The 22,247-nt window shown below is 61.7% G+C and overlaps 4 protein-coding genes and 1 long non-coding RNA gene across 29 annotated transcripts in view; 4 read left to right on the plus strand and 1 right to left on the minus strand.

The window, feature by feature from the left end:
* The window catches only part of NUP160 (nucleoporin 160), a 29,222-nt gene extending 23,994 nt beyond the window's left edge, over positions 1-5,228 (plus strand). Inside the window, exons 30-37 of one of the 2 annotated variants that reach the window (XR_010473281.1) lie at positions 435-558; positions 1,346-1,447; positions 1,561-1,702; positions 1,899-2,024; positions 2,252-2,356; positions 2,453-2,584; positions 4,067-4,147; positions 5,141-5,228. Coding sequence is in view for 1 of the 2 variants with exons in the window: in XM_065066335.1 (XP_064922407.1) it covers positions 435-558; positions 1,346-1,447; positions 1,561-1,702; positions 1,899-2,024; positions 2,252-2,356; positions 2,453-2,539 (686 nt within the window). In the remaining variant the exon portion in view is untranslated. Of the gene's footprint in view, positions 1-434; positions 559-1,345; positions 1,448-1,560; positions 1,703-1,898; positions 2,025-2,251; positions 2,357-2,452; positions 2,853-4,066; positions 4,148-5,140 lie in introns of those variants that run through there. The other variant, XM_065066335.1, reaches the window with a different exon arrangement.
* Positions 3,677-14,688, plus strand: FNBP4 (formin binding protein 4). 2 transcript variants are annotated; one of them, XM_065066362.1, is made up of 16 exons: positions 3,677-3,883; positions 4,067-4,147; positions 5,141-5,277; positions 5,431-5,623; positions 5,962-6,112; positions 6,197-6,320; positions 6,521-6,856; positions 7,212-7,422; positions 8,887-9,005; positions 11,154-11,258; positions 11,563-11,696; positions 12,723-12,904; positions 13,205-13,518; positions 13,606-14,106; positions 14,193-14,350; positions 14,500-14,688. In XM_065066362.1, the coding sequence occupies exons 1-16, from the start codon at positions 3,760-3,762 to the stop codon at positions 14,588-14,590; spliced, it is 2,961 nt and encodes a 986-aa protein (XP_064922434.1). In that variant the 5' UTR covers positions 3,677-3,759; the 3' UTR covers positions 14,591-14,688. The 2 variants fall into 2 exon arrangements, with proteins under 2 accessions (XP_064922434.1, XP_064922435.1); XM_065066363.1 differs by having other exon boundaries at positions 3,678-3,883; positions 6,200-6,320.
* An 89-nt stretch (positions 14,689-14,777) lies between these two features.
* On the plus strand, positions 14,778-19,005 carry AGBL2 (AGBL carboxypeptidase 2). 21 transcript variants are annotated; one of them, XM_065066385.1, is made up of 11 exons: positions 14,778-15,041; positions 15,425-15,631; positions 15,712-16,051; positions 16,131-16,895; positions 16,972-17,134; positions 17,263-17,389; positions 17,497-17,594; positions 17,680-17,790; positions 17,859-17,925; positions 18,013-18,090; positions 18,791-19,005. In XM_065066385.1, the coding sequence occupies exons 1-11, from the start codon at positions 14,924-14,926 to the stop codon at positions 18,796-18,798; spliced, it is 2,082 nt and encodes a 693-aa protein (XP_064922457.1). In that variant the 5' UTR covers positions 14,778-14,923; the 3' UTR covers positions 18,799-19,005. The 21 variants fall into 21 exon arrangements, with proteins under 21 accessions (XP_064922457.1, XP_064922456.1, XP_064922454.1 ...); XM_065066384.1 differs by having other exon boundaries at positions 17,680-17,786; XM_065066382.1 differs by having other exon boundaries at positions 17,263-17,594.
* Positions 18,832-22,034, plus strand: MTCH2 (mitochondrial carrier 2). Of its 3 annotated transcripts, XM_065066457.1 has the most exons (13): positions 18,832-19,060; positions 19,137-19,221; positions 19,310-19,416; positions 19,543-19,569; positions 19,713-19,766; positions 19,852-19,909; positions 20,007-20,058; positions 20,164-20,223; positions 20,704-20,797; positions 20,932-20,979; positions 21,301-21,368; positions 21,643-21,718; positions 21,831-22,034. In XM_065066457.1, the coding sequence occupies exons 1-13, from the start codon at positions 18,974-18,976 to the stop codon at positions 21,915-21,917; spliced, it is 903 nt and encodes a 300-aa protein (XP_064922529.1). In that variant the 5' UTR covers positions 18,832-18,973; the 3' UTR covers positions 21,918-22,034. The 3 variants fall into 3 exon arrangements, with proteins under 3 accessions (XP_064922529.1, XP_064922530.1, XP_064922531.1); XM_065066458.1 differs by lacking the exon at positions 19,543-19,569; XM_065066459.1 differs by lacking the exons at positions 18,832-19,060; positions 19,137-19,221; positions 19,310-19,416; positions 19,543-19,569; positions 19,852-19,909 and having other exon boundaries at positions 19,718-19,766; positions 19,914-20,058.
* On the minus strand, positions 19,083-21,946 carry LOC135579680 (uncharacterized). The gene is made up of 2 exons (XR_010473286.1): positions 21,804-21,946; positions 19,083-21,111 (listed from the first exon to the last, which is right to left on the minus strand). It is a non-coding gene; the product is annotated as an uncharacterized LOC135579680 (long non-coding RNA).
* Positions 22,035-22,247: the final 213 nt, after the last annotated feature.

Genomic DNA, 22,247 nt, shown 5'->3' on the forward strand with positions numbered 1-22,247 from the left:
AGGGATCGCAGGAAAAGGTGGTTTGAGGGCAAACTGGAGGCGCAGGGAGCTGAGTTGCCGCAGTTTCAGCCCTCCTCTTGCCTGCACTGGCAGAGCTGAGCTGACACCTGGTCACTGCTGTGCCTGTGACAAGGCTGTCCCCTCCCTGCTCACCTAAACAGCAGCAGCGGGCCTTACATTGCTGCCCATGTCCCTTTCCAGCCGGTGCTGGGTCAGTGATGGCTCCGTGGGTCGCTGCTGCTTTGTGCAGGGATGGCTCCGGGGCTCAGGAGATGTCCCGAGGCCAAGAAAGCCTCAAGCTGTATGGTGAGCGGCACCGCTGCAGGGTGTTTTACATTGGGCTGAACTCTGCCACTGAATCATGCTGGTATAGGCACCAGTAAGCACTGGGGTGTGACTGGGAGAGGCGCTTACCTGATCCTCCTTCCCCACAGGCAACTCCACGCCTGAGGAAACGCTTGCTCTCCTGGTGCGGGCCGGTCTGTTCGACACTGCCGTCACTCTGTGCCAAACCTTCAAGCTGCCCTTGACGCCCATTTTTGAGGGACTCACTTTCAAGTACGTAGTGAACTTCTCCCGCCTCAGGTGGTGCGTGGCTGTGGGAGCCTGTGCTGCGTGGTGCTTGGCAGGACGCAGCTCCCCAGGGTCAGAAGCCAGCACTGTCCCGACCTGTCTGCTCGCCGTGGCTGCTCACAGCCTCAGCAGCTGCTGGCTCAGGGGTTTTGAGGTGGAATTTGCTCTTCACATCTGAAAAAAATAAGAATAAGGGAGCCTTGCTGAGTGAGCAGGGGAGGGGACCGGTTTCTCCCTGGTCTCAGGGGAGAGCGACAGCATCTGACAGTCACGGCTGATCCCAGCCTGGGCACAACCATCACCTGGGGACCTTTCTGGTGAGCTGGCTCGTGGCACGTTCCTGCTGACGCCCCATGAGCTGCTTATGGAAGATTTCTTCAAGCTGTTGAGCGGCTCTCGAACAGCATTTGGCAGAGCACTCGCTCTTCTGTCTGATCTCCATGTTGGACATTTGCTCTTACACATCATCTCCCACCCCAGGACTCCTCTCCTTTACCTCTTGGCACTTCCAGAACACGTGCAGTGTCTGCAGAGTTCTCCAGGAGCTCTGCCGCAACCTGTTTCTGCAGCTGCATGCACTGAGGGCATTTCAGTTGTTATTAATTCCTCTCTGACACTTTGAGCAGCTTAGAAACCACTCAATAACCTTCTCCTGCCAAGCCAGCTCATTCGCAGCCATTGCTCGGGAACAGTCCTGCAAGGGGTGCGGGCGGCACTGGGGACGCGGGGTGGCGGGACTCTGGAGCTGCATTTCAGCTGCTCTGTCATGCAGGTGCATCAAGCTGCAGCTGGGCGGGGAGGCGGCGCAGGCTGAGGCCTGGGACTGGCTGGCAACAAACCAGCTCTCTGCGCTTGTCACCACCAAGGAGTCCAGGTAGGTAGGTCCTTGTCTGTGAGGGACACGTTGTCCCAGGCAGCGGGACAGTCCCCTGTGGCACAGCATCAGGGCTGCTTGCATGGTTTTTGAGGGGAAATATCGCCTTGCAGTGCCACAGATGAAGCCTGGCGGCTGCTCTCATGCTATTTGGAGCGTTACCCGTCCCAGAACAGCCTGTACCATCGCTGCGTCATCAACAAGCTCTTGGCACACGGGATCCCGCTGCCCAACTGGCTCATTAACAGCTACAAGGTGAGAACATAGCTCGGTGCATACTGCCCAAAAAATCACCCTGAGCTGCCACATCACCTTCGCTTCATCCCATTCCCAGCTCCAGGAACCTGTTCCAGGTGCTTTTTGGCTGTTCCGAAGGCTCAGAACTGGTTCCTCAGCATCGCGGCGGCTCCCGGGTGCGTTCCCTGGCTGATGTTTCCCTCTTTCCTTGCAGAGGGTGGACGCAGCCGAACTGCTGCGTCTCTATCTGAATTACGACCTGCTGGAGGAGGCCGTGGAGCTGGTCCTGGAGTACGTCAACGCGGTGCTGGGCAAAGGCCACCAGTATTTCGGGATCGAGGTGAGCTCACCTGCAGTGGGGACTGCTTCTTGGGGCAGATCCCACTCGGGGTTTGGGTGACGGTGCTTCCAGAAGAAACGGGTGTGGAAAACCCATCCTGGAGGAGAGAAGGAGCCTTTGATGGGACCAGCAGGCCAAGGAGGTTTTGGGACGTGGTTGCGAATGTGGGGAAGGAACATTTCTGTCCCCAGCATGCCACGACTCGAGATTTTCCTCTCCTCCTGCAGTTCCCGCTGTCCGCCACGGCCCCCATGGTGTGGCTGCCCTACACGGCCATCGACCAGCTGCTGCAGGCGCTGCAGGAGAGCAGCACCAACCATCACAACAGCGTGGTAGGTGCAGCTGACCCGGAAAAAAAGGAAAAAAATTGGGAATTGGGTCCAGGACAGGGCAGTAGTGCAGATTCTGACGCTTTCCCTCTTGCCCAGCTCTACCAGAAGCTGCACGCCAAGCTGGAGGACTATCAGGAGAAGGTCAGCGTGGCCACCCGGGATCGTCTGTACCGCCGCAACTAGTGCCACCGCATCGCCCTCGGCCACCTCTGTGCCCCACAGGACAAGGTGACGCCCCTGGAGCAGACGCCGTCCCGCCCCGCGCTGGTTTTACTCATGTTTTTTGGTTCTGGGAGGTGGGCGCACCTCCAGCGTGTCACCTCGCTGTCCCCGTCCCCTCGGGTCGCTCAGCGGTGAGCAGAGCTCCGGCGTGTGACCGTCACCGCAGCGGTGCCCTCGCTCTCATCATGTACCATACACAGCAGGTTTTGGCATTTCTTTTTATTTATTGTGGGATTTTTTGGATGAACTTTAATAAAATCAACGTCTTATTACAGATGGGTGCTGCTGGGGGTGCAGCAGGGTTTGGGGGCAAAGGGTGAACCAAGGGGGGGCTATAGGGCTTTTGTGTAGGGAACTTGTGATAAGACTGTGCTATAGGGCCCAGGGACAACGCTATGGGGCCAGCACTGTGCCATATGGCAGGATGGAGCTGTGGCCAAGGAACTTCCTATAGGGCCAAGGGGCAGAGCTATATCTTCAGGGGCCAGTATATGCCCTGTAGCCTCAAGGAGCAGCACCATCCTGTAGGATTGTATAGGCCAGAGAATCAGGCTGCACTATAGGGTCATACCACATTGTGCTATAGGTCAGGACTGAGCTATAAGTCTGGGGGGGGAAGCTGTAGGGTAAGAAGGGGCTGTAGCAGCATTATGCTATAGGATAGGGGCAGCACCATGCTATATGGCAGGATGGAGCTATAGCCCAAAGGAGCAGGGCTGTGCTATATAGGGCAAGACGAGGTTATAGGCTCTGGGCCCAGTCCTGTGCTATAGGGCAGGATGAGGCTATAGGTTCTGGGCCCAGCCCTGTGCTATAGGGCAAGACGAGGCTATAGGCTCTAGGCCCAGTCCTGTGCTATAGGGCAGGACGGGGCTATAGGTTCTGGGCCCAGCCCTGTGCTATAGGGCAGGACAAGGCTATAGGCTCTGGGCCAGGCCCTGTGCTATAGGGCAGGATGAGGCTATAGGTTCTGGGCCCGGCCCTGTGCTATAGGGCAGGACGGGGCTGCAAGCGCGGGAACGCTCAGCCCGAGGGGCGGGGCTATATGCGTGGGGGCGGAGCTTCCTCCACGCCCCGCCCCGCGCAGTGACGCACAACGCCGCGGTCCCCGCCCATTCCGCCGAACCGCGCAGGCGCGGCCGCAGCCCCGAGGCGCCGCTCCCGCCGCCGCCGCCGCCGCCATGGGGAAGAAATCCCGCGCCGCCCCGGGCCGCAGGCCCATCCTCCAGCTCTCCCCTCCGGGCCCCCGCCGAGACGAGGCGGCGGCACCGCCGGCTGAAGGAGCCGACTCGGGTTCCGAGCCGGGTAACGGCAGATGGGGTTATGAGACATGGCGGGGGAGGGGCGCTTTGTTGGCGGTGCGGCCTAGTGGCGCGGCCTCCTCGTAGCGCTGCGGCCTAGTGACAGTACCGGGGGCCGGGGGAGGCGTCCCCGCCGCCGCCTCCCCCGGCCCCAGCCCCTTGTTTCTAACGCCTCTTCCCCCCCCAGACGAACCTGAAGCGGTTGCCGAGCCCCCCCGCACCGCGCCCAACCCGCTGCCCCCCGCTCCCGCCGCCGTCAAACCCACAGGTACGAGACCCCCTATCACAGAAATAATATAACGATACATAACCCCCCTTAAAAAAGTCAGAGAGTTTGCTCTCCTTTTTTTTTTTTTTTTGGGGGGGGGGGGGCTGTCCCCTACTGCTTAATATTCCTAAAAACCTGTGTTTTTAATCTAAAATGTTTTTAGAGCAGGCTGTGATTGTTCTTATGTCTATTTCTTATTTTTTATAAAGGGGGGGCGGATTGTTCCCCTTAAGTGCTTTTTTTTAGGGGGGGGTGTCATTTTTTCCCTCTAAGTGCCATTTCTTTTTTAGGAACAATTATTAACCCCATCCCATATAATGTTATTTTAGGCTGTGATTGCTTTGTTTTTAATACTTTAAGGTGTTTTTTCTGGGGAGGTGATTGCTTCTCCTTAAGTACTTCTGTTTTCTAATGCATGTACAATAATTACCTCATTTAAGTCCTTTTTACATGGGGGAGTGGGGTGATCCCCCACAGTTTTTTTTTAAGGGAGTGGGAGCAGGGTTGTTTTACTATTTTGCTATATTTGGGGTGGTGGTAGGATGAGGAAATCCTTCCCCACGTGATTATTGATGGGGAGATGGTTTCTCATCTTAAAAATTTGGGTTAGGAGATATTTGTCTGTATTGTGTATTTTGGGGGGGAAGGAGAGAGGTGATTTTTTTCTCTTTGTTACTATTACTACTAGTTATTAGCTTTTAAAGAAATTTATTATCAACTTAATAATTATTATTAAAGTATTGGTATTTTGGGGAGCGTTAATTCCTTGCTTTGTGGTTTCTAGGCAGGATATGAGATGCCCCCCCTGACTTTTTTCAGGGCTGGGGAGCTGTATTTTTTCCTTCTGTTGTTGTTTTGGTTTTGTGTTGGTTGGTTGGTTGTGGCTGTTCCCCCCTCGCAGCATCAGTGGGGTGACAGCGGGACCACCCCAGTCGGGGGGTTGGACCCCTCAATGTGCCCCCCCTCGCAGAGCTTCCCCTGCTTCCCCCCCAGGAGGTTTGTGTCTGCTCGGTGCCTACGCAGACAGCGATGATGAGGACGGCGAAACCCCGGAGAAGTCGGCCCGTTTGGCAGATGCGAACGGCAACAATTCGGCCGACATCGACAGCACGCTGGCAAACTTCCTGGCGGTGAGCGCAGAACCAGGGATTTTCCTTTGTTGTGGGGGGGTGGGGAGACACAGAGCGGGGGTTTCATGATCCGAGATGTTGCCCTCTCTTGATAAGCCCCTGCTTTTGCCTCCCCTGGGGTTTGAAGATTAAACTGGGATGTTGTTTTTGCAGGAGATCGATGCCATCACAGCTCCTGCGCAGCCCGCCGAGCCCCCCGCTGCCTCCTCCTCTGCGCCACCCCCCACGCCTCCCCGCCCGGAGCCCAAGGAGTCGGGCTCAGGACCGTCCTCGGGTCCTGCCAACGGCACAGGCTCTGCGCCAGCCCCGGAGTGGCAATATGACACCCAGTGCTCACTGGCTGGAGGTGAGAGTCTGTCTCAGGGGGCTGCATCCGTCTCAGGGGGCTGCATCCGTCTCAGGGGGCTGCATCCGTCTCAGGGGGCTGCATCCGTCTCAGGGGGCTGCATCCGTCTCAGGGGGCTGCATCCGTCTCAGGGGGCTGCATCCGTCTCAGGGGGCTGCATCCGTCTCAGGGGGCTGCTGTCTGCAGCCTTACTCACCAAAGGGAGTGGAGGGTGGTGACAAGTGGTGGGCACTGGGAAAAAAGGGGTGACAGCAGCCTGGGGAACTGGTGCAGTTGGTGGTGGGACAGAGGCTCTGTGTGTCCCAGTGGGTGACGGTTTGTCCTTGTCCCCCCGGCAGTGGGGGAGCTGGAGATGGGCGACTGGCAGGAGGTGTGGGACGAGAACACCGGCTGCTACTATTACTGGAATACCCAGAGCAACGAGGTGACCTGGGAGCTGCCGCCATACCTGGCGACACAGGTCCAGGGCCTGCAGCACTACCAGCACAGGTGGGTGACACCCCCCAGCCCCAGATGGGGTCGTGTTGGGATGTTGTTGTTCCTGAGCCTGCCCTTCACTCTCCTCTTCCTCAGCAGCACCGTGGCAGCTGCCAACGGCAGCTTTGTGACAACTGCTGAGCTGTACCCCCAGGAGAAGGGAACTGGCCCGGGCAGCGTTGGCCGCGGGGCCACCCTCGCCAAGCGGGAGGTGAAGAAGGTCAGTCTAATGGGCCAAGTACCAGCTTCTAGTTGCCCTTTTGGCGATGGGTGGGTCACTCTGCTGCATTTGCAGCCCAGAGAAGGCCCTCATCGGCATGGGGCTCCTTCCTCTGCGGGCTGCGGTCTCCTGTGCTGTGTGGGGCTGGGGTGAGGGGGCAGGAGCCGCTGCCGGAAAACTCACATGGTTTCAACCTGCAGGAAGTGAATGAAGGCGTGCAGGCGCTCTCCAACAGTGAGGAGGAGAAAAAGGGGGTGGCTGCGGCTCTCCTGGCACCACTTCTGCCCGACGTGGTGAAGGAGGAAGAGGAGCGTTGGAGGAGGAAGGTGATTTGCAAAGAGGAGGTTGAGCCGCCTGCAGAAGAGGAGGCGAAAGCAGAAGAGGCAGCGGCTGCACCCGAAGAACCAGAAGCCAACAGGGATCCCCTGGAAGACACGCAGGAGGATCTGTGCAGTGTGGTGCAGTCAGGGGAGAGCGCTGAGGAAGAGGAGGAGCAAGACACCCTTGAGTTGGAGATGGTGCTGGAGAGAAAGAAGGTAGGTTTTTGTCAGGGTAGGAAGATTTTTATCAAGGTAGGAAGTTCACAGGTGCAGCCAAGAAATATCTGGCAACAGCCGTGGAGCAGCAGACGTTTGTGTCTGTCCTGCCTCCGTCGGGGGGTGACCCTGCGTTTTCCGTGCTGCTCCTTATAGATCTGTCCCGCTTCATGTGGACACTTTGAGGGCAAGTCAGTGGCTGTTGGGAAACTCGTGCTCTGTCTTTTTTGCCGTTAACACAGTGGTCTGATGAGAGCAGCTTTTTGTTCTTTCTCCACGGGTGTCTGGTAACCGCGGTCGCTCTCTGGGGGAGGCCCAGCTCCCTGAAGCGCCGCTCGCTGTCGTGTCTCTGCAGGCGGAGCTGCGTGCCTTGGAGGAAGGTGACGGCAGCGTTTCGGGCTCCAGCCCGCTCTCCGACGGGAGCCAGTCGGCCTCGCAGGATGCAGCCCGCAGGCTGGCGTCCAAACGAGGGAAATGGAAACTGTTTGTCGGAGCCGCCAGCCCTGAATCTGCCAGCCGAGGCTCCAGCAAAACGGGCCGGGAGAGCCCGGAAGCGGGAGACGCAGGTAATTGGAAACGCTCCCTTCGGAGGGAGGAGCGGGTGTTCGCAAAGGCCGCAGCCCTCTCCCGCCGGGGTCTCCGTTCCCCGAAGATTCGCGGGGTGCCCGGAGCCAGGACGGGCGCTGAGGTACGTGCCAGGCAGGGGACAGGCCCGGAGGGGTGGCTGTCACACACAGCTGGCCTTGTCGGCTGGCAGTGCGAGTTTCGCAGGCTCGGGGTAGCGTGGGGATAAGCTGATGCTTTGCCAAATTCTCTCCTTTATCCCATAATTAAAGAAAATAAACAGGAGAGTGCCTACGTTCGACACTATCAGGAAAATAAATAGTAGAGTGTCCGTTCTTGGTGCTTTATCAGGAGTCGGAACGCCAAAGCCTGATAATGACTGCTCACACTCTGCTGCTCTCCGCTTCCCTTCTGACGTTATAAACCCAAACCACAGTACAGAGGGAAGCGGTTACCTTCTCTGGTTCACGGGAGCGTTGTTTGATGCTGGGATGTATCACCCAAGCAATTTGTTTTCCTGTTAACACTCAGCCTTGCAGAGACTCCTGTCAAAAATACATTAAGAGCAGTTCAGGGGGTGTTGCTGAACATCGTATAGATATATCACCTTGGGGAAATGATGCGATTGCAGCTGTTAGCGCTGCACTACAGCTCGTGTTTTGCTGCCCAGCGTGGCTGTTCCCCTGTCCCCTGGGGTTTAGTGGGTGACAATGTGTGTCCAGGATGGCTCTGAGGGACAGTTTTGCTGGAGGGCGTTACGTTGTCACAAGAATGTCCCCAGAGCTGCCGTGTCTTCCAGCATCGCTGTTTTCCCGCTTACCTGGGGAACGCAAAGCTGTTATTCTAAAAGAACCTGTTGGAAGTTGAGCGCCCGGCTGCTGGAGGGTGACTCAGGAAACTGGCCTGCCCTTCAGCGCCGGGACACGCCAGGAATGTGGTTTTTTTAGCCTGAGGGCTTATCTCTCACTAAACGTCCCTCCCTGGAATTTGTCCCTCCCTGGAATTTGTCACTTGGACACTGAATTTATTCATCACTGCCCTGTGATGCAGCTGAGGTGAAATATTACAGTCCCGACAACTTTTTGAGAACTCTTGAGTCTTTGACAGTTATTTCAATTTATTTAATCTTCAATACCTTTTCTTGACAAATGACTAAACTGCCGGTGTTTGATTGCCGGCCAGGCACTTCTTCAGCCCCTGCGCTGTTCCTCCTCCCTGTGCTCGTGCTGTACCTCTGCTTCCTGCGCTGTCCTGGAAGGACCCCCGCACCAAACCACAGAGCCAGTGACCCTCTCTCCTCTTTAATTTCAGGCTCTTGGCACCAGCTCCTGTAGGAAGGAGCCCCCGGCTGTTTCCCTGCCCCGTCCCACAGCGGGTTTGGCTCCGGCGTGGTGTCCCCGCCGGCTGTCGGCAGCGCCGGGGCGGTGCCAGCAGAAGGGGCTCACCTGTCATTTTTTCCCTTGCAGCACCAAGCGCAGAAGCGGCTGATGCACATTCAGACAAAGAGGCAGAGTCTGAGGAGCCTCAGGAGAAAACAAAACCCCAAGAGGCACCAAAAATAGAAGAGGAGGAGCAGGACCTCAAGGTACGGAGCTGCAGAGGGGTGTGTGTCCGTGACCTGTCCTGGTTTGGGTAAGGGACGTGACTGAGCGCGCAGGGACGTGCTGGCTCCAGCAGAACCAGCAGCAAAGGCTTGAAAGTGTTTAAAACAACAGAAAAAAAAATTAAGAGGGCGTGGGGGGGATAAAGGCTGAGCCCTGCGTCTTGTCAGAGAGCAATCGCTTTTGTCATGGCTTTCTTCTCACCAGTAATGATACTACAGACCTGTGGCACGTTCAGTCATCCCATTTCCAGGCTGAAGACTCCTCGTCTGTAATTTCTCTGTCCAGAGGCTGCCAGTACCTGTTGCTCTGCCCTTCACCCAGCATTAACTTCTAGAAGTTATTAGTCAGGATTTGGGGAAGCCCTGGGGATTTCTGCAGCGACGTGCTGATTGTTTTTTCTTTTCCGAGCCTTGGTTTGCTCTTCTTGGCTGTGGCTGAACAATTCCCAGAGCCCCTTCCTGAGCTGTAGGGGTGACAGGTACACAGAGTGTAGGGGTGACAGTTACACAGAGTGTAGGGGAGATCTTTCCTATTTGTTTTTTTCATTCCCCGGTCGCTTGTTACCATGAGATCTCCCACAGCCTTAAATTTGGCTCCTGACTAATTCTGTTTCGTTAGCGAGTGTTGTCAGCTCCCTGTGGCAGATGGTTTACGGACAGGGAATCGCCAGCTCGTGGTGGAACGCGCAGCGCAGGCCGACCTCCGGCCCTGCCCTCATTCCCCATCGTTTAACCATTTTTTATGTGTGAAAGGGGAAGAGTTTGTTTATTGTCGTCCTGGCAGAATTAGCATCTCTCCCGTCAAAGAGCTCCAGCAGTTTTGAGATTCGTTTCGTCCCCAAAACTACTGAGCCGCCCTCAGTACGACATCTACATGAGGCTTTCCTGATTTTTATTTAAAATTGAATTTATTCAGAATAAGCCAGCAGCAGGACCATGTTTGTTGGCTGCTGCATCCCTGGGGGCTGCCAAAAGCCTCCTGAGCTGTCACCTCTGCTGTCCCCTTTCCTCGCGGTGCTCTGTGACGGACTGTGCCGCAGCGCGGTGTGTTCCCTCCCACGCAGGATCCCTTTAGAGCTGTTGGAGGAAAGCTGGCTCCTCGGGTAATCGCTACCGTTCGCATCGTCACTCTGGGGTAATCTCTTTTCTGCCGGCTCTCTGGTTTGCAGGAGATCTGGGTCCTCCGCTGCGAAGTCACCTCCTGCCGTGGGACCTTCCCTGGTGTCTCCGTTAACGCAGGAATTAATTTCCCTGCCTCGGGCTTCTCTAGTGCTGTTTGTCTGTCTGGCCCGTCCCCATCTCTGCAGACAGATGCTGCGTTGTCGGCTTTGGGGACCTTCCAAAGCCTCTTCTGAAGAGCAAAGGAAAAAAAAAAGACATTTGTAGTGCCCTCCTTATGACAATTTTGATGCCGCTCGCAGGCGTCCACCCTGTTTGTGCTCTCGATTGCTGTCTGGCTTGTAGCTGCTCTCCTGCAGCCCCTCAGTCAGGGGGATCGACACAGGGCGTCCCCGTGTCCCCCTGCAGTGCCCAAATCAGAGGTTTGGCTCCCGCGGGACGCTGGGTTGAGTAACAGCCACCGTGGGCTGGCCGGAACCTTCGCGCAGATTCTGTCTGCTCGGGAGGAAATCCAGAGCTGTTGCCCTTCGTGCTCTTTCCTCTGGAAAGCAGCGATTTAAAGTCTGAAATGATATCCTGGTCCGTTTCCTTTGGGAAATGGATTTGAAATATTATATTTAATGCTTTCTGCCCTGGGCGTTGCTCTGCGGTAACTCCAGAGCCAGGGCAGCGAAGCAGGTGGAGCCCATGCTGTCCCTCGGCTGGTTCAGAGCCGTGGCCATGCTGGGGGCTGTGGGGAGCAGGGAAGGGCCCCCCCGGAGGAGTTGGGGTTTGCTGGCACCTCCTGCAGCTACAGAGGAGGTTTCATCCTGCTGCCCACACTGACCCCGTCCCTGGGGGGCTTAGAGGAGGGGGTGGCAGGTGCACAGGGCCAGGGTGGCACGTCCCCGGCTGTGGGGCCATGGGCAGTCCTGAATCTCATTTGCCAGGGAAAGGCTGGCGCCGGGGGGCCGCAGCAGCCCCGTGACGCTCCCCAGGGCGGCTCTTGACTCTTCCCTTTCTCCCTGGCAGTTTCAGATCGGAGAACTGGCAAACACTCTGACTAATAAATTGGAGTTCCTGGGCATCAACAGACAATCTATCTCCAACTTCCACATGTTGCTGTTGCAGACAGAGGTAACCGAGCCTTGGCCCCTCGCTCCGGCCTTCTGTTCCGAAGCGGATCAAATAACTGTCCGCCGCTCGAGCGCCGAGGGCCGGCGCTGCGTGAACCTCGTGGCCGCGGCGGCACCGTGCCGTCTGTCTGTCCGTCCTTCCTCCGCGGGGGGCGAGCATGGCTTTGCGCGGAGGCGGTGTCTTCCTCCTGGCCCCCCCTGAGTCCCGTACCGTAAGGGAAACACCTTCCCGGACCTCGAGTCCTGTCCCCGGGGCCGCTTGCCGCCTCCCTCAACGGCTTCCTCCCCCGGTTCTTGCCCTCTAGACCCGCATTGCAGACTGGCGAGAAGGCGCTCTCAATGGAAACTACCTCAAACGCAAACTCCAAGACGCAGCTGAACAGCTAAAACAATACGAAATAAACGCCACCCCTAAAGGCTGGTCCTGCCACTGGGACAGGTACGCGCTCTCCTACCTTTCTCACCTTTCATCTCTGACATCTCAGACATGATTTGTGATCATCAACCACCCGACCGACGCTGGCGCCGTCCCTCTCGGAGACTCTTAGCAAGTGCTGGGCAGGCAGAGAAACGTCCGGCGCTCTGGCGGAGTTTGGGCCGGCCGCCAGAACTGGAAGGATGCAAACGGAGCGCTGCTCAGTGCTTTTTTTTGAGACGGAGCTGGTTTCCCCATCGGACAGAGCTGGTTGTCGCTCTCAGGAGTTCCAAGCGCTGCGGAGGGCGGGCCTGGGGGGTCGCGCATGCGAGAGCTCTGTGAACTTTGCAGGATCTCTGGATCAACTCTTCTGACCAACAGCTCTGACAAAGGACAAACTTCATCTCACCGACGGAATGAAGAACAAGATTTCTGTCTCCTGCCAGCAGGTCAGACCCAAACATTTCTTTGTTTATTTGGCTTTCTTGATGAATTTTCCTGTGTTTGAAATCTTTGCTCTTTTGTTTTTCAGCTCCCAGATCCGCTCCCTCTCTCTAGCATTCACTGTGTGTTTGACACCATAAAAGCGACCTCCGCGGCACCACGGGGTAGGGGGGCAGCCGCTTTTCTCCGTTGGGCTGTTCCCCCGGTGCCTCTTCTTCTCGGAGGGCGACTTTCAGCCAAAGGTGGCGGCTGAAAAGTCCCGCTGCTCACGAGAGACGTCGCTCTGCCGCACGCTCGCCTGCTTCTCTCAGCCCTCCCCTCCCTCGGGGCGGGGGGCTCGGGGCGCGCGGCGTTCACGCAGCCAGCAATGCAAAAAAAAGCCAAAACCAAACCAAAAATAGCTTGGAGCGATTTCGGCTCGGGCCTTCTCCTGCCTCTCGTCCTCAAAAAAACCAAGTTGTGTTGTTGTTGCGTTGGGAGAGCGGCAGCCCCGCTGCGGAGGGGTCTTCCCCGCGAGAGCGTCACGGCTGTCGCGGGCAGGCCCGCCTCGGAGTGTCCGTGGCCGGGAAGGGAAGCTGAAGTTCCCTTCTCTTTCTTGTGATTTAGGGAGCATAGACGCTATTTCTATGTTAACGAGCGCTCGGGAGAGTCGCAATGGGAATTCCCCGACGGGGAGGAGGACGAAGAGGAAGGACAGCGAAGCGCCGACAGAAAAGCCGACGGTCCTCCTAAACCACCTCCAAAAGACAAAGGAGAGCGCGCCGGGGACGCCGCCGAGCACTCCGCAGGTACGGCCAGGGCTGGGAATGGGGGAGCCGCTGTCATTGGGGGGTCCTGGTCCTGCAGCGGGGGTGTTGTGGGGTCCCACCGAGCACTGGGGCAGCGCGTGGTGGCTTTTGGGAAGCCGGGACAAGCGCCACTCCCATGTCCGAGCTGTCCCCGTGGGTTTTTAGCGTCTGCTGTGCCGGGGCTTGTCGGTCGGGCCCGTGGCCTGGGCTCTGCTGCCCGCTCCCCGGCAGCGCGGTCAGGAGCAGGCGGCGCTGTCCGTAGCGTGTGTTTTCACGCCGGTGTCGCTATGTATTCTTCAGGCTCCCTTTGTAAAGAATCCTTCCCAGGCCAAGCCCCCGCTACATCTCTCATGCCGCTCACTCCATTTTGGACTCTGCTTCAGTCCTCCGTCCCGGTCCTCCAGCCTCCTCTGCCTCTGGAAATGCCCCCGCCGCCTCCGCCGCCCCCGGACTCGCCCCCCCCGCCCCCCCCGCCGCCCCCGCCGCCCGGAGAAGACGGGGAGATCCAAGAGGTGGAGATGGAAGACGAGGGGGGCGAGGAGCCGCCCGCCCCGGGAACCGAAGAAGACGCTCCCCTCAAGTCTCTGGTGCGCCCGGCTGCCAGCAGCACCCCGGTGAGCTGCGGGGACAGGGGAAGTCACATGTGTGGCCAGACCTGGGGGCCATGTCCCACTTGGTGCTCACGTCCTCCTCTCTTCCAGGTTGCCGCTGAACCAAGCCCGATGCCTCTGCTCTCCGCCAAACCTCAGAAGAGAAAAGCGGCGGACATGAACCCGGGGCTGATGCAGCGAACGGCCACCATCGGCAGCTGCCCTGTCATCTACAGCCAGCCCCTCATGGCCACCAGCAAGTACCAGCCGTCACCAGTGCCGCTGGCGTCCCTGCGCCCGCGTCAGCGCCTGCAGAGCGAGCTCCAGGCGCGCCCGAACCTCCGCATGGCGCCCGGCGCCGCGCTGGGGCTGCAGCCCGGCTACCTGGGTGTGACGGCGCCCGCCGCGCCTGCCGTCATGAGCTACTCGGAGTGCGCGGCGCCCGTCAGCGTGGCCACCGCGCAGCCGGCGCGAGGAGCCCTGCCTGCCACTGCCACCGCCACCGCCGAGCAGCCGCCTCCCCCGCCGCCCCCACAGACGCCCCCGCCTCCCGTCCCCAAAGCGCCGCCGCCGCCGGAGAAGGAGAAGCCGAGGAAGGGGCGGAAGGACAAGGTAGGCGGGCGCTCTTGGTCGCGTCGGCATGCCGGGCGCCATCTCCTCCCTTTTCCTCACCGCCGGCCGTTGTGTTTCTGGCGCAGGGTAAGAAGGGGAAGACGAAGATGCCGTCGCTGGTGAAGAAGTGGCAGAGCATCCAGCGGGAGCTGGACGAGGAGGAGAACTCCAGCTCCAGCGAGGAGGACCGCGAGACCACGGCCCAGCGCCGCATCGAGGAGTGGAAGCAGCAGCAGCTGATGAGGTACCGACCCACCCGGGTCCACTCTGCTGGGAGGGGACGGGGACGTTCTTTTGTCCCCTGTACATCTCCAGCCCTGGGGGGGCACCCAGGGGTGGTGGGGACTGTCACCTTGCACCACCAGGCGCTGACCCCCTGTTTTGTCCCCACAGCGGCATGGCAGAGAGGAACGCCAACTTCGAGGCGCTGCCCGAGGACTGGCGAGCGCGGCTGAAGCGCAGGAAAACCGCCTCCAGCACATGAGCCGCGTCCTGGTCGGTTGTTTTTTGTTTTGTTTTTTATTTTTACAGATGTACAGTTCTTCACTTGACCGTTGTCCAATAAACTGTAGCAGTTTGGGACACGTTGTCTGTTGCTGTTCCTGTGGCAGTTTGGGGTGTGCGCGGTGTCCCTGTCACTGGGGCGCCCTTTGTGTCCCCACTGGCTGCGCGTCTGCCCGGAGCACCAAAGCCCTCTGGCTCGTTTCCCAGCTCCGCTCTGGGCCCGCCCCGTCCCTCCCTGTCGCTCAGCGACCGCGTCCCAGTTTCCCCGGCCCTGCCGGCACCAGGGAAGGGTCTTGCCGCACCTCGGGCAGCCATGCAGCCCTCGGGGCCCCCCAGGGATCGGGGGGCAGGGGGGTTTGGTGGGAAGCTGCTCCCTGAGCCCTACGACAGCTTCATGCGCAGCCACCTGCGCTACTACGGCTACTTCCAAGGTGAGCCCTGCCCCCGGGGACGTGTCCCCTTTTCCCCCCCAGCTGTTGGGGCTGCAGTGGTACTGTCCCCAAGGCCAGTGGAGGGGTGGGCAGAAGAGCCCCATGTCCCCAGGGGGTCCCACCGAGGCACCCGGTACTGGCAGCACCAACCAGAGCTGCCGGGGGCATCCCGGGCAGGAGCTGAGCTGTGAGTGGGACCCTGCAGCCCCCCAGAGCCGGGAGAGCACGGGGGGGCCTCTCCCTGTCCCTGCCTTGGGTGGCAGGTGGTTTTGGGGTACCCACACCCCAACTCTTCCAGCCTGGGCTCCCTGCTCTCAGCTACAGTTGTATCAGTGTGGGGAGAGCACACTGGAGCCCCCCATCCCCTCCTGGTTCCCTTGCAGCCCCTAGGGCGCTGGAGCCGGTCTCTGGCCAGGACAGGTGGGTCCCTTCAGCGCGGGGCCAGGGGACATCGGTGCCCTCGGTGCAGCACCGCAGGTCCCCGGGGGATCCACGGGATCTCTTCACCCTCCCCTGGGCACAGGGCCCCCTGCCCGCTCCCCGCTGGCCCATCGAGTGCGAAGTCATCAAGGAGCCGATCGAGCACATCGGTGAGGGAACATGCCAGCTGCGCCCCCACCCCTGCGCCGGGCCTCCCATCTGCCCATAGTGCCCACTCTGTCCCCCGCAGAGTGGGTCCCCCCTGAGCCGGAGCCCTTCTGCCCGCCCGCGGGCCCCGCGCGCCCCCTGGCCCCGCTCAGCGAGGACCAGGGCACTGTTGTCTACCAGCTCAGCCCAGGTACTGGGGAGTGGGCAGCACCCCGGGTACCCCCCAGTGTCCCCAGGTCTCCATTGCCATCCCTCTGGGCTCTCCCCGCAGCACCCCCAGGCTCCTGCTTCACCCGCGCTCGCATTGGGGGATCCCCGGGCCCCCTGTCCTTGCCGGCCACCCCCTTGGAGGGTCCCCAGGACACAACGCTGATCTTTGAATCGCGTTTTGAGAGCGGAAACCTCCAGAAAGCTGTCAAGGTGTAAGAGAGGGGCTGGGGGGTGACTGGGGATGGTGACCGTGGGACCAGGAGCCGGAACCGGGCCTGTCCCGCTGCGCAGGGGCCCCTTCGAGTACGTGCTGTGGCTGCGGCCGGACCTGTACACGGCCAAGCACACCCAGTGGTTCTACTTCCGCGTCCAAAACACCCGGCGAGACCATCTCTACCACTTCACCATCGCCAACCTGGCCAAGCCCAAGAGCCTCTACAATGAGGGGATGCGCCCGCTGCTCTACTCCCAGCGTGATGCCGAGAGCTGCGGCATCGGCTGGCGCCGCGTCGGGACAGACATCCAGTACTACCGGCGTGGTGTGGAGGAGCCAGCCGCCTTCTGTCTCTCCTGGACTGTGTGTTTCCCCCACGACGGCGACACCTGCTTCTTCGCCCACTCCTACCCCTACACCTACTCGGACCTGCGGCGCTACCTGCGGGCGCTGTGCCGTGACCCAGCGCGCTCGCGGCTCTGCACGGTGCGGGCGCTGTGCCGCAGCCTGGCTGGCAACACCGTGTACCTGCTGACCATCGGCAGCCCGGCCGCTGCGGCCAGCAAGCGGGTGGTGGTGCTGAGCGCCCGCGCGCACCCCGGGGAGAGCGGCGGCTCCTGGGCCATGCGGGGTTTGCTCGATTTCCTCCTCAGCGCCGATGCCGACGCCCAGCTCCTGCGCCGGCTCTTTGACTTCATGGTGGTGCCGATGCTGAACCCCGACGGGGTGGTGGTGGGGAACTCCCGCTGCTCCCTGGCGGGACGGGATCCCAACAGGGCGTACGGGACAGCGCGTGGTGGCTCCTTCCCCGGCGTGTGGCACCTGCGGGCCATGGTGGAGAGGTAAGGGGGGACACGGAGTGGGTGGGATGGTGCCGCTCCCGCAGCCGTGCCGGTGGCCATATCGTGGTCCGTGCAGGGTGCTGGCAGAGCGGGAGGTGGTTTTGTACTGCGACTTCCATGGGCACAGCCGGAAAAACAATGTCTTCATGTACGGCTGCGACGGCGGTGGGGCCGGCAGCGGGTCACGGCTGCGCCAGCGCGTCTTCCCCCTGATGCTGAGCAAGAATGCCCCCGACAAGGTGGGACGCCCTGGGAATGGTGACACGGGAAACGCAGCCGCTGTGCCGCTTCCCGAGGTGCCACCACGGCGTCCCCGCGGTGCTGGGGGACACGCTCCCCGCTGCGCTGACCCCGGGGCCGGGCCCAGTTCTCCTTCCCCAGCTGCAAGTTCAAGGTGCAGAAGAGCAAAGCGGGCACGGGCAGAGTCGTCATGTGGCGCTTGGGCGTCTTGCACAGCTACACCATGGAGGCGGCTTTCGGCGGCTCCACGCTGGGTGAGGGGCCACCGCGGGTGGGGGTGTCAGTGCTGGGGGTGTTGTTGGGCGGCTGGTCCCCGGGCTGGGACGCGGCTGCCTGTTCTGTTGTCCCCCGTCCCCTCCAGGCGGGAGGAACTCGCACTTCACCGTGCAGGACCTCAAGTCGCTGGGCTCCCAGCTGTGCGACACCCTGCTCGACTTCTGCGACCCCGACCCCGCCAAGGTGGGCGGCAGCCGTGGCTTGGACCGCGGCACCCCGGCTGCCCCCCGTGCCATCGGGGCCGCGGTGACGCCGGCTCGCCCCGCAGCTGCAGCGGTGCCTGGCGGAGGTGGACGCGCTGCTGCGGCGGCGGCTGCGCCGGGAGCCGGGCTGCGGTGGGTGGAGCGGCGTGTCCCCCTCGGAGCTCGAGTCCAGGTGGGTACGGCCGTGCCGCCCCGCGGAGCCCCGCGCTGCCGTGGGGTACAGCCGGTCGTGTCCCCCGCGCAGCACCAGCGGCTCCGACACCTCCGTGTCCGACGGGCCCGCGGTTCATCTCTGCGGCCCAGAACAGCCGGTGAGTCCCTGGCTGCCGCTGTTTTTGGGGAGGGACGAGGCCCTGGGGAGGTGTGACACCCCAGGACCACTTTGCCATCTGGCGCAGTCGGAGCAACGGAGGAGGAAGCGGCTGCGGAGCCGAAGAGCCAGGAACGCCCTGTGCCAGCCAAATGCCACTGTCCCGGTGAGCCTGGGACCGCCAGAACGCTCTGCCCGGTCACAGCGGGGACAGTCCTGCTGGGACACTTGTCCCCAGAGCTGTCGCAGCGCGCCCGGGGCTCCAAGGGGTGCAAGCCCTGCTCTGCGCCCCCAGGCCAGGCCGGGGCCCTGCGGGGCCCGCGCGCAGCCGGCTCTGCCCGGCCCGGCGGGAGCGCAGCGCGGCCGCCTCGCCGCCCTGACGCGGTCCCAGCGGGAACGGGGCGCGAGCGCGGTGTCGCGCCGCCGGCCGCCCCCGAGCGCCCGCTGCCCCGGCGGCTGCTCGCAGGACGCAGCCCCGGGAGCCCCAGGGCCGTCCCGGCGGCGGGCGGGGCGGGTGGCTGCCGCCCGCGGGCACAGGGCCCGTCTCCCCATCCACAGCCCCGGCAGAGCCTCCGCGGCCCCGCGCTGCCGCGCCTGTGCTCGGCATTAAAGGCGGCGCCACGGCCGTGACTCTGCGTGCTGGCTCCTGTTTGCACGGCGCGTTCCCCCCGCGCTCCCTCCCGCCCGGAGACCACGGGAGCGCGGCCCCAGGGGCAGGCCCTGCCCCACGGCAGTGCCGCAGGCCCCGCAGGCTCCTCTGCGGCCTCCTGGCCACCGTGTCGCTTCAGGCGCCATCGCCGTGGCGTCACCTCGGGCCTGCAGGCCGCGCCGAGGCCTTGGGCCCCGTTGCCATGGCGACGCCTCAGGCCTGTAGGCCGCGGTGACGCCTCACACCCCGTCGCCACGACAACGCCCCTCGTTGCCATGGCGACCCGGCGGGGCAACGCCCGCGGGGCCGGAAGCGAGCGGCATGCGCGCCGGAAGTACCGGGGGCGGAAGCGGAAGCGGCGGCGGCGGTGTCCTTCTGGGCCGTGACGCCGGGCGGCACCATGGCGGACGCGGCCTCGCAGGTGCTGCTGGGCTCGGGGCTCACCGTGCTCTCGCAGCCCCTCATGTACGTGAAGGTGCTGGTGCAGGTAAGGGGCGGCGCGCGGCGGGGAGCCGGGGGGGAGCGACACCGGCTCCGGTACCGGCTGCCTGTCCCCGCCGCAGGTGGGCTACGAGCCGCTGCCGCCCACCCTGGGCAGGAACGTTTTCGGGCGCCAGGTCTACCAGCTGCCCGGCCTCTTCGCGTACGGTGAGTCTGTCCCCGCCGTGGGGCGTCCCCGTGTCCCGCTGTCCCCCGTGGGGCGTCCCCGGGGGTGACGGGTCCCCGCTGTCCCCAGCCAAGCACATCGTGAAGGTCGATGGAAGAGCGGGACTCTTCAAGGGCCTCACCCCCCGCCTCTGCTCCAGCGCCATCGGCACCGTCGTGCACAGCAAAGTGCTGCAGGTACTGGGGGAGACGGGGACGCGCTGGGGACCCGGGGGGCTCTGCCAGCGGGGCTGGGGACACGGGGCACCGGCAGAGCCTCCCCCCTCCCCCGCGGCTGCGCTGACCCTGCGCTTCCCTCCCCAGCGATACCAGGAGGCTGAGCAGGCTGAGGTGGGTGAATCCTCCATCTGTCGCTCCCTCCTTCCCGCTCCCCTGGGGGGACACCCGGGTCTGGGGAGGTCGGGGCCTCCAGGGCTGGTGGGGAGGGAGCGGCGCCTTTCGGGGGCTGTTCCCCACCTGGTGCCTCTTTCCAGCCTGGAAGCAGCAAGAAGGAGCCGGTGTCCTCGCTGGAGCAGGTGCTGAAGGAGGTGAGGAGGGCACTGGGTGCAAGGGGGACTCGGAGTGATGTTGTCACCCCCGCCGTGTCCCTCTGACCACCCGTTTCTCCCCCAGACCTCCCGAGAGATGGTCGCTCGCTCCGCCGCCACACTCATCACCCACCCCTTTCACGGTAGGTGACCCCTCCACAGCCGGTGACAAGTGCCCGTTGCTCCCGCGTCACCCCAGGGTGTCCCCGAGCCCCTGCTGACCCCCGTGTCTGCCCACAGTGATCACCCTGCGCTGCATGGTGCAGTTCATTGGCCGCGAGACCAAGTACAGGTAGGGGCTGGGGCTGCTGGGGGTGGAAATGGGGCTGCCATGGGGGGCTGCCCGCCCGCAGACCCCCCTCTGACTGTGTCACCCTCCTTTTCCTCCCCGTGCCAGCGGGACACTAAGCGCCTTCGCCACGATTTACCGAGAAGAGGGCATCCTGGGCTTCTTCGCGTGAGTGCTGACAGCGAGGGGGCTGCAGGGTCTGCCCCCCAAAATCCATGGGGTCCCTCCCCAAAATCCGTGGGGCTTCGCTTGCTGTGTGGGTGTTATTCCTCCCTCCAGCTGCAGCTCTGCTCTCCCATCCTGCCCTCACCTAGTGTGCTGCTGGGGTCCCTGATTTCCCGTTCTGCCCCCCGGGGGGGCTTCCTGGCACTTGTAGCCACCAGCCCTGGGATTTGCGGGTGACATTTGACATTTAGAGCCGTTAAAACAGAACAAACGTATATTAAAATTTCCCCCTCCCGCTCTCGGTGGCTGGGGGGTCTTTTGGGTCCCTCCACTGCTCCTCTCTGTGCCCACATCCTCTCAGAACCATTCGTCTGAGTGTTTTGTCTCCGGGGCAGGGGGTTCCCCCCTTCACGTGGCTGTTGGGGACACAGGCGCTCCCCCCATTCCCGTTCCCCGGAGCTCACGGTCCCTCTTGTCTTGCAGCGGCCTCATCCCGCGGCTCCTCGGGGACATCCTCTCCCTCTGGCTCTGCAACATGCTGGCCTACCTCATCAACACGTACGCGCTGGAGAACGGGGTACGGGCTCCACGCCCCACTCGGGGGGTAGGACGATGGCAGTGAAGGATGGGGGAGGCTCAGGGGACATTTCAGGGGGACAGGGCCCCGCTTTGAGGTGGCGGGGGCTGAAGGTGCCATTTCTTTCTGCGCAGGCCTCCACCATGACTGAGATGAAGAGCTACTCGCAGGCAGTGACCGGCGTGAGTACAGCCAGCGCGTGTGTGTGCGCACCCCCGGCTGCATGACACCAGGAAGCCTCCATCCCTGGGGAAATGGGGTGTTTAGGAACCCCCCCCTGTCCTGGGGGTGGGGGGCAGAGCCGGGTGCTGAGCCTGCAGAGAACAGAATGTTCCATGGGCTCGTGGCTTCCACGTTGCCTGGCCCCACATGGAGCCGCCTCTCTCCCAGGGGGACCCTGGGGACTTTTGGGGCTCATTCTGCCCCCACAGAGGGAAGCGGGGGGTGGGTCCCTGGCGGGGCCGTGAGCCGCTGCCGACCAGCCCTGCTCCTCTCCCTTGCAGTTTTTCGCCAGCATGCTGACCTACCCCTTCGTGCTGGTCTCCAACCTGATGGCCGTGAATAACTGCGGGTGAGTCCGTTGGTGCCCCCCGCTGCCCCCCACCCGCTGCGAGGGCCAGTGTGGTGACAGCTGTGTGCCCCCACATCCCATAATTTCCAAAAAACACCTTTCCCAAGCGCCTGGTTTGCAAAGAGGCTCCAATTTCACTGTGGGGTCGATCCCTCATCAGTTGCACTGTGGTGGGGGGAGGTCAAAAGGTCCATTTTGGGGTTTTGCTCAGCGTGGAGCTGCAGAGGTGGCAGAAATAACCCCCCATGGGGTCTCCCCTTCCTCCTTCCCCCAGGCTGGCTGGGGGTCTCCTCCCCTACGCGCCCACCTACTCCTCCTGGCTGGATTGCTGGAGCCAGCTGCACCGGGAGGTGAGTGACCGTGGCCGCACTGTCCCCGACCACCAAAGAAAAGCCGGGTGGGAGCCCCACGGGGCTCGGGGCAACCCTGACTCACCGGACCGTGGCCATCTCCGTCTTCCAGGGCAACATGAGCCGAGGGAACAGCCTGTTTTTCCGCAAGGTGCCCGCAGGGAAGCGCTACGTGTGGGACGAGAGGAGGTTTCGCTGAAGCTGGAGCCGGGAGGGGGAATCGTGAAGCCGACGTCGGGCTCTGGGGGGCAAAGAATTATGAGAGAGTGGTGATTTCTATACAGTTTTTTAAAATCATTTAATGCTGAGAGATGAAGACGGGTGTGCGAGAGTCTGTTGTTGAGGCCGCCTGGTAAATCCACCGGCAGAAATCCCTCTCCTGCTTTCCCCAGTTACTCCAGAAGCGTTTTCCCAGCCTTGGTCCCGGATGAGGCTGTTTCAACTAAGGAAATTCCCCCTGGAACCATCAACCCCTTAAAAATAACTACGAGTTTTAAAGACGGGCTGTAAAGCATCACGGAACTTGGGG

Source organism: Columba livia, chromosome 5 (genome assembly GCF_036013475.1).
Source record: "Columba livia isolate bColLiv1 breed racing homer chromosome 5, bColLiv1.pat.W.v2, whole genome shotgun sequence".
Lineage (NCBI taxonomy): Eukaryota > Metazoa > Chordata > Aves > Columbiformes > Columbidae > Columba > Columba livia.

Excerpts from the sequence above, each read along its gene's own strand:
- MTCH2 (XM_065066457.1), top strand. The coding sequence starts at position 18,974 with ATGGCGGACGCGGCCTCGCAGGTGCTGCTGGGCTCGGGGCTCACCGTG. Across the intron at positions 19,417-19,542 it reads TGCACAGCAAAGTGCTGCAG|CGATACCAGGAGGCTGAGCA; the intron begins GTACTGGGGGAG and ends TTCCCTCCCCAG. Across the intron at positions 21,369-21,642 it reads ATGGCCGTGAATAACTGCGG|GCTGGCTGGGGGTCTCCTCC; the intron begins GTGAGTCCGTTG and ends TCCTTCCCCCAG.
- AGBL2 (XM_065066366.1), top strand. The coding sequence starts at position 14,924 with ATGCAGCCCTCGGGGCCCCCCAGGGATCGGGGGGCAGGGGGGTTTGGT. Across the intron at positions 15,042-15,424 it reads CTACTACGGCTACTTCCAAG|CCCCTAGGGCGCTGGAGCCG; the intron begins GTGAGCCCTGCC and ends GTTCCCTTGCAG. Across the intron at positions 17,791-17,858 it reads CGGAGCTCGAGTCCAGGTGG|CACCAGCGGCTCCGACACCT; the intron begins GTACGGCCGTGC and ends TCCCCCGCGCAG.
- FNBP4 (XM_065066362.1), top strand. The coding sequence starts at position 3,760 with ATGGGGAAGAAATCCCGCGCCGCCCCGGGCCGCAGGCCCATCCTCCAG. Across the intron at positions 3,884-4,066 it reads CGACTCGGGTTCCGAGCCGG|ACGAACCTGAAGCGGTTGCC; the intron begins GTAACGGCAGAT and ends TTCCCCCCCCAG. Across the intron at positions 4,148-5,140 it reads CGCCGCCGTCAAACCCACAG|GAGGTTTGTGTCTGCTCGGT; the intron begins GTACGAGACCCC and ends CTTCCCCCCCAG.